Below are 11,437 nucleotides of genomic sequence, written 5' to 3'. Positions count from 1 at the left end.
CTTAAAACCTGCAGTTTTGTGTAATTGAGACCAGTGTCAGTGAATGCAGCAGCAATTAGCTCAATCAATAGGCTTCTGCTGGGCTCATGGAGGCGAGGGGGTTTGACGGAGATGGATTAAAAAGTCAGTGGCACACCGACAATCTATTGAAACTAATGTTTTAATTGTATAGTCTGTGCTGGGGAAAAACGAACGCTGGAGATAAGCAGCAATTATTGGCTTGTTTTTGTGTTTGTGGTCATGTTTCGCTTCTATTTAGACCAGGTAGAATTGGATTTACAGCAGAGTTTTCAGGGATGTAAAACACCAGTTGGCAAAAATGAAAGAATAAAACAAGTGAATCTAGTTTTTAAATTCCAGAAAAATAAATCTTGTATCGTCACTAGACCCAGATTTATGGAAAAAAAAGACATGAATTAGCTGCATATTTATGTTGTTGCTGCTATGTCTTTAACAACATTTTTGTCTCTTACATAATTTTTTCGCATTTGTCATTTTTGTCTTTTTTTTTTTTTTAATGTTGCATCTTTTATGTCATTTTTTTTCGCATCTTTTATGTCAAAATGAGAGAATAAAACAAGTGAATTTTGTCTTTAAATTCCAAAAAATAAATGTATCATCACTGGACCCAAATTTATGAAAAAAAAGACATGAATTAACTGCATTAATGAATTGAATTAACGACATATTTACAATGTTTCCATGTTATCACTGATTTTACGTCGTTTTTGTATCTTACATAATTTTTTCATATTTATCATTTTTGTCTTTCATATTTTTATTTTGCATCTTTTACATTGTTTTTGCATCTTTTACGTCAAAATGATTGAATAAAACAAGTGAATTGTCTTTAAAAAAAATGTATCATCACTGGACCCCAGTTTATGAAAAAAAAAGACATGAATTAACTGCATATTTATGTTTCTGTCTTATCGCTGCTATTATGTCTTTCATGATATTTTTATTTTGCATCTTTTACGTCATTTTTTCACATCTTTTATGTCAAAATGAAAGAATAAAACAAGTGAATTGTGTCTTTAAATTCCAAAAAATAAATGTTGTATCACCTTCTGACCTTAATTTATAAAAAAAATGTCATGAATTAACGACATATTGACGTTTCCATGTTATCGGTGGTTTTACATCGTTTTTGCCTTTCAGTAAGTTTTTGTCTCTTACAGCATTTTTTCCACATTTGTCATTTTTGTCTTTAATGATATTTTTATTTAGCATCTTTTACGTCATTTTTCTCCCACACCTTTTACATCATAACGAAAGAATAAAACATGTGAATTTTGTCTTTAAATTCCAAAAAAATTTATGTTTCATCACTGAACCCAAATTTATGACAAAAAAAGACATGAATTAACTGCATATTTATGTTTCCGTCTTATCGTTGCTTTTACGTCATTTTTATCTTTCATGATATTCTTTTTACGCATCTTTTATGTCATTTTTTTTCTCGCATCTTTTATGTCAAAATGATTGAATAAAACAAGTGAATTGTGTCTTTAGATTCCAACAGATAAATGTTGTATCGCCACTGGACCCAAAATTTTAAAAATATAACATATAACATTTTTACAACGTTTCTACCTTATCGCTGCTTTTACGTCATTTTTGTCTTTCACTGTTTTTTATCTCTTTTCTCTTTTTTTCACATTTGTCATTTTTGTCTTTCATGATATTTTTATTTTGCATCTTTTACATCATTTTTTTTGCATCTTTTATGTCAAAATTAAAAAATAAAACAAGTGAATTGTGTCTTTAAATTCCAGAAAATAAATGTATCATCTCTGGAGCCTAATTTATAAAAATAAGTCATGAATTAATGACATACTTACAATGTTTCTGCCTTGTCACTGCTTTTACGTCATTTTTGTCTTTCGCTAAATTTTTGACCTCATGTTTTTGTGTGTTTCCATCTCGTTTCCTTAATTTCACATATTTTTTCTTTTTAAGTCATAATTATCTTGTGCCATTTTTGTCTCATTGCATCTTTTACTTAATTTTTTTGGTCTTTTTTTATGTTGCATGTGTCATTTTTGTCCTTAATGTGTTTTATTTCGCATCTTTTATGTCATTTTTGGCGTTTACAAAATTTTCTTGTTGCCTCTTTTTTTCTCATTTTTTTGTCTTTCATAATGCCTTGTTGTTTTTCTTCTACTCTTTTGTTATTTTTATTTTTCATTTATTTTGTCAGTTGTGTATATTTTCTGTCTTGTTGCATCTCATGCTTTTTTTTCATCCTTTCTGTTGTTTTCATCCTGTTTTATCTATTGCACCATTTCTAGATTTTTGTGCCGGTTTTGGCGTGTTTTATCTTTTGCTTCATTTTTAATCATTTACATCTTTTTGTGTCTTGTAGGTCTTTTGTCTTTTACATCGTATTCATCTTGGTAAGTATTTCACTAAAGTTTTGATCAATTTACATCCTTTTTTGTCTTTTACGTCATTGTATTGTATTGTCATGTTTTCTGTTACTTAATTTTTTGTCTTGTACATATTTATTTTCTGTAATGACATTTTTGACCTCATTTTTTTGTCTGTTTACATCTTGTATCATCCTTTATTTCCTGTATTTTTGGTCTTTTACTTCATTGTTGTTGTCTTTTTTTTCTGTTTTATTTCCCTACACTTTCATATCTTTTGTCTTTTGTGTCGCTTTCATCGTTACATCTTTTATTACAGCTCTGATCATTTACATCAGTGTTTGTTTTTCACATCATTACATTCTTTCTTGTTGTTTCTGTCACGTTGTCTGTTAGTGAATTTTTACGCTGCCCCCCGAAAGGGAGGCAAGGGGTATTGTTTTTGGTTTGTTTATTTGTTTCTTTGTTTGTTAACACTCTAGTATCAAAACTATTTCTTCAATTCATACCAGACTGGGTTTATAGATTGCCAGTGACCCAGAATAGATGCCATTACATTTTGGGAAAAGTAGGTCAAATCTTTTCTGAATTTTTAAAATCTTTTTTTCTCCCATTTACTTATAATGGGTGAAATTTCATGTCTATAAAACATCTTTTTTTTTTGTCAATTTACTTCAAACTTGGCACATATACAGAGGTAATTGATATACTGACATCAGCACATGCATAGACATGATGACATCAGCTGGATCGATGCCAAAATAAGCTACCATATGTGCGAAGGGTGGGGTTTGTTGTGCCTGGCACTTGTTTTGTTCTTTTTTTGTTTCTTGTATGTAATGGATTATTTTTAATAACATTTCTGCCTCACACTTTTACATCACTTCTGTCTTTTCTTACTGTGTCCTTTACATCATTTTGGCTCATTAAAGTCATATTTCTCTATCATGTTTTTGTCTTGTCACATCTTTTTTTTGTTTTTATTGTTTGTCACATTTCTCTTTTCTGTCATCTTTTACTTGATTTTTTTTTTTGTCTTTGCATCATTTTCACCTAATTGAGTTTTTATGATATGAATCTTATTATGTCTTTTATCACCAAAGTCTGTTCTCTGCATTTCACATAACTTTGATAAGGTCAACAGTTATGAACTTCTCCAAATAACACTCTTGTTCTACCTTAATTAGGAGTATAAATTTGCATATGACATTATTCTTATGTATTTTACTCTAATATTTTGCAAACAAATAAAAAAAGATCTGCAACCCTGACAATCAACTCTGTAATTATTATCAGGGTTAAACAAAAGAAGCATGTATAAACTTAGAAATAATGTGATCATAAGTTGAAAACTACCAAATGTCCCCCAAAATATATGTATTTTCCATATATACTTCACATTTGAATACAATGTAAACACACATATCATCCATTTATCAATATAAATATTCTCATTACATTATTTAATCTGAAAAATCTGCACGAGATTTAGGATTTGGCAGGCAGAACCTGCACAACCGGATCATCTTTGTCAAAAACAGACGATAGAGTCCGTCAACATATCGTCCATTTCTTGTTTATTTGCTAAGAAATACAAACAATGCAAACATGATTTTTCAAAGCACCAAATTTTGAACATTTTCCAAGTTCCAGCGTCCACGTCTGTAGAAAAGAACACGAGATCTCATCGGTACCACGTGATCGACCCGTCAACACAACCCATCAATGAACAGTAGGAATCGCAAAATACCTCCAAAGTGAGTTTTCTTCTTTTTTTTTTTTTTTTCTTTACATCTCGTTTGACACAAAGCTCTCTGGGAGATTATGAAATATACAACATATCTGGTTAAAAAAGTAGAAGGGGAAGAGAGAGAGAGAGAGAAAAAAATCTGTACAGTATTTACAAATGTGACATAGTCCTCACTAAAAATATACTGAGATCTCATTTTGTGGTATCCAAATGATTATTAGTAAGTGGGTCACAGATGCCAAGAGAGCAACTGATCAGCTGACAAAACAGTTCAGTTGTGTTTCTCTGCAAAAGGCAAAAACTCCTCAAACGGTGCCGGGATCATCAAAATATACATACAAAGAGCCAAAGTAACATTCAATTACAATACTGTAGATCAGGGACGGCAAAGTCAGGTAGGTTCAGGTGGGTTCAGCCCAATGTGGTCTTAAATAGGGATGTAACCATTGGAGATTTTGGTGCTACGATTAGCGTCAGAGAAATAATCACGGTTTCACGATTACTACGATTATTTTGTGGGGGGTGCGGTCCGTGCCGTACAACAGTACATCCCTTTGCAAAGTGAAAGTGAAGCTTAAGCCGTGTTACTGAGGGTACGCTCAGACAGCAGGTCTTAACGCACAATTCTGATTTTTTTTGTGCAAAATCTGATTTTTTTGTGTGCTTGTTCAAATTACACATTAAATACAACTTCTATCAATTTTGAGTATGAACTGAATGTGACCCTGAAGTGACCCACATGCACAAAAGAGGTCCTGACGTAATACGTGACCATGCAGGCAAGCTCTGTGTTTACGGAAGTGACACTCCTGGGACACAGGATTGTGACGTTTGTCGCATTTCAATGACGTAAAGGTCGGATAAATGCAACCTGGCCGTTCAGACTGAAGCCACATTGCAAAATATCAGATACGTATTGGATTTAGGACCACATATTAAAGTGGTCTGGGTCGGATTTGAAAAAAAATCGGATTTGTGCTGTTCAAATTGTCTTTAACGGATCGGACACAGGTCACATATGAGCAAAAAAATCGGATTTGGGCCACATTTGCCTGCAGTCTAAACGTAGCCTAATTCCTCTACATCTTCCACTGTTGTGATGCTCCTTTACCTTTTCCCTGCCTCCTGAAACTTCACTAACTTTCATTTGAGGGGCCAGGACGTTTGTTTAAGAGGACCCACTTGCCCCCCCCTTAGATTCGTCCCCATTCTACAGGCGCATCAGACTATTTTAAATGCAGTTTGCCTTGTGATCAACAGAGCGTGTTTACTGCATCAATTCACAAGTGAACCCTCCTGAAGCTTGTCTGACAGTCTGAACTGAAGGAGAACGGCCTTACTCTACCAAAGCCATGCAGACAGATTGTTGTGAATGGGTTGCGCAATGGTAGCCTGAAGCTGCGTAGATGACGGTAGCGAACGCAAACTGTATGGAAACGAAAGTGAGCTCGCATCGAAAATATATTTACCAGACTGATCTCGTGAAATTTCGTTGTATGTCACTCCAGTTCTTTTGGCATTTGGCGTGCTATATGTACGCATTTTCATCCTTTCGCGTTTTTCAACACCATTTGATCGCATGTCAATTTATGCAAAGATCTCCAGTTTACATACCCATAACTGCTAACCCTAACCCTAAACCTAGCCTTAAAATATGTACATATAGCACGCCTATTCGGACGCATTTTCATTCTTTCACGTGTTATTCGACGCCATTTGATCGCGTGTCAATTTACACCAGTTTACATATCCATAATTGCTAACCCTAACCTTAAACCTAACCGCTAATCGCATGGTATTTGATGCACATACACGCGGAAATCTTATAATGCGTACAGATAACACACCAATTAAAAGTGGTGTGTATATTTACGTAATTCATGATATCACATTGATATTTATAGCCAAGACAATTCGTAAATACGTTCGCCCCCTGAGACAGACGGTCAGCTTGTTCCTTCTGTCATTTTCACTGGTGGAATGTTGAATGCAGCGCTTGTGTAACGTTGCTTTCGTTCCGTGTGGGAAGCACATATATGCGTGTCTTTGGTTCCGCTCTTAATCTACTGTATTTTATGAGACCGTTTTTGGCAGCCTTGACGATTAATTAACCGCGATGTTTAAAATCGCGATTAATCGTAACACCATGACATCGTTACAACCCTAGTCTCAAATGGATTGGACCAGTAAAATAATGACACAATAACCTATAAATAACTCCAACGTTTTCTCTGTGTTTTAGAGTGAAAAATGTAAAATTGCATGTATGAAAATGTTTACATCCACAAACTATCCTGTAAAAAATGTGAATATCATGAACAACCTGAAATTTCTTAAGAAAAATAAGTGCAATTTTAGTAATATTATGCCTCAGTTTTATCATTTACACATGTGCATTATAACTTAGAGATCACAGTGGATCTACAAAGGCACAAAACATTCGGTAACAGGCAGAATATTGTTAAAATCGCACTTACTTCTCTGAAGACATTTCATTTTGTTCATATTTGTTCAGGTTATTCACATTTTTTATGAAAGGATACGTCTACCTGATTTTGTAATTTTAATTTCTGGCACTAAAACGAAGAGAAAAATTTGAAGTTGTCATTATTTATAGGTTATGATAGATTATATACAATGTACTGATCGTTAATACACCAAACATGTATTAACAGGCAGGATATTGTTAGAATTGCACTAATTTTTCTCAGGAAATAAGTTGTATATAGTTATTCAGGTTACTCAATTTTTTTTTATTTTTTTGTAAAATACTTTCATGTAATTTTCCTTTTTTACACTGAAAAGAGAACATTTTGGAGTTGTCATTATTTATAGGTTATTGTGATAGATTATATACAATGTACTGATTGTTAATACACAAAACATGCATTAACAGGCAGAATATTGTTAGAATTGCACTAATTTTTCTCAAGAAATGAGAGGTTGTATACAGTTGTTCAGGTTATTCAAAGTTTTTGGATTTTTTTGGAAAATTTTTTTTTGTAATTTTCCTTTTTTACACTGAAAAGAAAGAGAAAATTTTGGAGTTATTATTTATAGGTTATTGTGATAGATTCATGTACTGATTGTCAATACACAAAACATGTATTAACAGGCAAACTATTGTTAGAATTGCACTAATTTTTCTCAAGAAATAACAGGTTGTATATAGTTGTTCAGGTTATTCACATTTTTTGGATTTTTTTGTAAAATATTTTTATGTAATTTTTCTTTTCTACACTGAAAAGAAAGAAAAATTTGGAGTTGTCATTATTTATAGGTTATTATGATAGATTATATACAATGTACTGATTGTTAATACACAAAACATGCATTAACAGGCAGAATATTGTCAGAATTGCACATATTTTTTTCAAGAAATGACAGGTTGCATATAGTTTATGTTATTCACATTTTTTGTAAAGCATTTTCATGTAATTTTCCTTTTTTACACTGAAAAGAAAGAGAAAAATTGGGCGTTGTCATCATTTATAGGTTATTGTGATAGATTATATACAATGTACTGATTGTTAATACACAAAACATGTATTAATAGGCAGAATATTGTTGGAATTGCACTAATTTTTCTCAAGAAATGACAGGTTGTATATAGTTGTTCAAGTTATTCAAATTTTTAGGATTTTTTTGGTAAAAAATGTCATCAGTCAATCAATAACAGTTTATTTATATCGTGCCAAATCATAACAAAAGTTATCTCATGACGCTTTACATATCGATTGGTCAAAACCAGACTCTAAATGTCATGTATTTTTGCTTTTTTTTTTTACACTAAAACAAAGAGAAAAATTGGGCGTTGTCATCATTTATAGATTATTATGTTATTATTTTACTGGTCCGACCCACTTGTGGTCATATTGTTCTGAATGTGGAACCTGAACTAAAATGACTTTTACGTCCTTGACTGTTTATATCTTATATCTTCAGTGTAATTTTTGCATTTCACAAACTCATCCCACGGGCCACAATTGGACCCTGTTTGGCCCACGGGTCTTATGTTTGACACCCCTGCTGTAGTGAACTAAAAAGGTTGAGATATTAATATTCAAGAGGAACATGAAGGAAAAAAAAAAAAAAAAAAACAGTGTCCAAGGGCAGGATATGACATGACACATCCTGCGTTGGTCATATCCTACATTTGGATTGAAATTCACCCATAAAGTTCATGCAGAGGCTGAAATAAAGGTGGTGTTTAACCCTCACAGTCCTTTTGTTTAACCCTTTGCAGCCTGGTCTGATCCATGAGTTCACAAGGTTTGGTTCAAGTACATCTGCGTTTTAAGTAAAAAGGTGAATATGAGGCGGTTTTTCCTCCAAACAGCCCAGTTTTTTTGGGATGTGTGTGTGTACATTCTGGATCAGGACGCCTGTGTCTTTGGCAGTGTGGGAGTGGGGGATTGTGGGGGGGCGCTCAGATGGCACAGTATGGCTCCATGGGGGTCTGGGTCCCCAAGCAGCAGGGGAAACAGGCTCTGAGGCGCATCCGGAGCTCCTTATTGAACAGGAAACTGACGATAGGGTTGGCTCCAGCCTGCGCAAAACTCATCCACACCGCGGCCGTCAGGTAGAGCTGCGGCACTGGGGCCCCACGCACGAAGATCCGCACGTAACAGGCGCATATGTACGGTGCCCACAGGATGAGGAAGGTCAGAGTGATCATGTAGTACATCTTCCCGATCCGTTTCTCCATCTTGAACTCATCCAGGACCAGCAGCCTCCTGTTGCCGGGGTGCGTGGCCTGCCGGATGCCCACCAGCGTCGGCGGCGTGGGTCCGCGTCCGAACCCGGCGATCCAATTGGCGGCGGCCTGCCCGGTGGCTCCCGGCCCGTGGAAGGTCCAATTCTGGCTGATGGCCGGAACCAGCTGGGCCGGCTTCATTTTGCGGTGATCGTACACGAAACACAGCATCTTAATGTAAACCACATGCGTCGTGCCCACGATCACGGCCAGCATCAGCATGAAACCCAGGGTGTCGTTGGCTTTGACGTAGCGGTGCTCGAAAATGCACTGCTCCTCCTCACGGATGAACTTATAGGTACCCACGTCGAACACCGGTGGGAACGCCATGGCCACGGAAAGAGTCCACACCATGCATATGACCGCCACGCACGTACACAGATTCATCCGCTTCGAGTAAAAGCGGTGGTGCGCAATGGCCATGTAACGGGTGACGCTGACGCAGAAGAGCAGAAAGGCGACGTGGAAGCAGAAAAGCACCGACATGAAGGCGACGATCTTGCAGCTGAGCGCACTGTAGGGCCACGAAGAGCCGCCGCCGATGGATGCCATGACGAAGGGGAAGCACACGGCGGAGCGCACCACGTCCGCCGCGCACAGGTCCAAGAGGAAATAGTACGGAGCCTTGTGCAGGGAGCTGTCCTTAAGCAGCAGCAGGGACAGAGCCGCGTTCCCCAGCAGACTGATGGCCATGATCAGCCCCAGGGAGGCCAGCTTGACCGCAGAGGCCGTGGACGCATAGTTGTGGAAGGACGGGCTGCTTTCCCCGAACGCGCTTGTGTTTGCCATGGATGCAGCCGCGGCCGTGCGTATTCCCACATCAATTCAGCCGCACTCCGACTGTGGGCTGTATCCCAACACAAAACCAACACAAATCCCACCGCTGCCCCTTGAGTGTATATATTTATATTTTTAAAAAAATCACTCAGGAATAAATCCACTCGTATCCATCCCCAAAGCGCGGCGATCCAAACCACAAATCAACTAAAAAAAACAAACAAACAAACAAACAAAAAAAAGCCTTTAATATTTCTTCCTTTTCTTCTTATCCTTCATCTCACATGTGTCCCGGTTAAAACGCATCCGTGTCGTCGTCGTCTGTTCCACGGATCCGAGCCGCGTCTTTGGGTTTATTCACCATCACGGAAAGCATCCGTTCGGTAGACAAGCGGCTCGGAAAACACATCTCAATTTGCACCGATGGCGGAGGTCTCCCGTTCGTCTTGGAGAATAAAAAAACACACAGTGTAGCGCGGAAGCATAGCGCAATTACGCATCCACATCCTGATTAACGCCGGCTAAAATAACACTCACAGGCCCGATATAGCTCACAAAGGCAAACATGTTTGTAAAAAAAAAAAAAAAAAAAAGAGGAGCAAAAAAAAAAAAAAAGAAAGAGCTTGCGTGGAGGTGGTGGAAGGAGGCTGGAGGTGGGAGCGCTTTAGGTTTATTGGTGGAGCTGCTGGAGCATATGCGACGCACGTCCGCCTGCATGGAAGCAGATGAACAGGCCTGGGATCAGCCAGGAGGACGGTCCGCCGGTCCTGGGCTGTTCCACTGGAGGGGAGAGGTGGACACGGTGACAGATGTCCGCCAGTAACACCGCACAAAGCACCGCTCCTTCATGTCTAATATGGATTCTGCTGAACAGAGGCTTTTACTGCACATTCTCAGATTAGACTGAAGATTAATGACCTTTAATACATAGTCCAGGGCAAAAGTCTTATTCCACCTTTATCTGTGTTGTTTTTGCAGGGTTTACATGATCACACATATTTATTTATTTTTCTGTTTCCTTAAGATACAACAAAGAAATACAGGAAATATGTGCACAGCCCTTGATAGATCAGTCTGGATGCAGCAGTAATTCACTTTTCTTTTTTTTTTTTTTTTGCATTTATTTTACATTTTTTGACATGCTTACTCAAATGTGCTAAAGTAGTTTTCTGAAGTTTTTCATTCAAATGTTGAAAGAAATTTCCTTTATTCCCCTCCTCAAGAACATCCCATATGTGTTTTTGCTCATTTCTGATAGAATAGAATAGAATAGAATAGAATAGAATAGAATAGAATAGAATAGAATAGAATAAATCTTTATTGTCACTGGTACAGGAACAATGGAGGTCCAGCTCTGTTCAGTTTTGCAGCAGGACTGACTATAAAAACTATCACACAAAAGCTATACTGGAAATATATACTGAAAAATACTGTTAATATACAAAACTACAAAGAAATACTGAAATATACAGAAGGTCAGCACTATACCACAGATATACAGTTATACAGTACTGTGCAAAAGTCTTATTCCACCTTTATCTGTGTTGTTTTTGCAGGGTTTAAATGATCACACATATTTATTTATCTTTCTGTTTCCTTAAGATACAACAAAGAAATACAGGAAATATGTGCACAGCCCTTGATAGATCAGTCTGGATGCAGCAGTAATTCACTTTTTTTTTTTTTTTTTTTTTGCATTTATTTTACATTTTTTTGACATGCTTACTCAAATGTGCTAAAGTAGTTTTCTGAAGTTTTTCATTCAAATGTTGAAAGAAATTT

General features: G+C 36.7%; 1 protein-coding gene across 1 annotated transcript; it reads right to left on the bottom strand.

Moving 5' to 3' along the window:
* Positions 1–8,477: 8,477 nt before the first annotated feature.
* gpr27 (G protein-coupled receptor 27) lies at positions 8,478–10,556 on the bottom strand. Its single transcript, XM_030135491.1, has one exon. It carries the CDS (start codon positions 9,665–9,667, stop codon positions 8,552–8,554), a length of 1,116 nt encoding a protein of 371 aa, XP_029991351.1. The 5' UTR covers positions 9,668–10,556; the 3' UTR covers positions 8,478–8,551.
* Positions 10,557–11,437: the final 881 nt, after the last annotated feature.

This window comes from Sphaeramia orbicularis, chromosome 5 (assembly GCF_902148855.1).
Source record: "Sphaeramia orbicularis chromosome 5, fSphaOr1.1, whole genome shotgun sequence".
Taxonomy (NCBI): domain Eukaryota; kingdom Metazoa; phylum Chordata; class Actinopteri; order Kurtiformes; family Apogonidae; genus Sphaeramia; species Sphaeramia orbicularis.
This window is presented reverse-complemented; position numbering and strand designations above follow the sequence as displayed.

What these genes read in the sequence shown, in the direction of transcription:
- gpr27 (XM_030135491.1), bottom strand. Translation starts at nt 9,667, where the DNA reads ATGGCAAACACAAGCGCGTTCGGGGAAAGCAGCCCGTCCTTCCACAAC.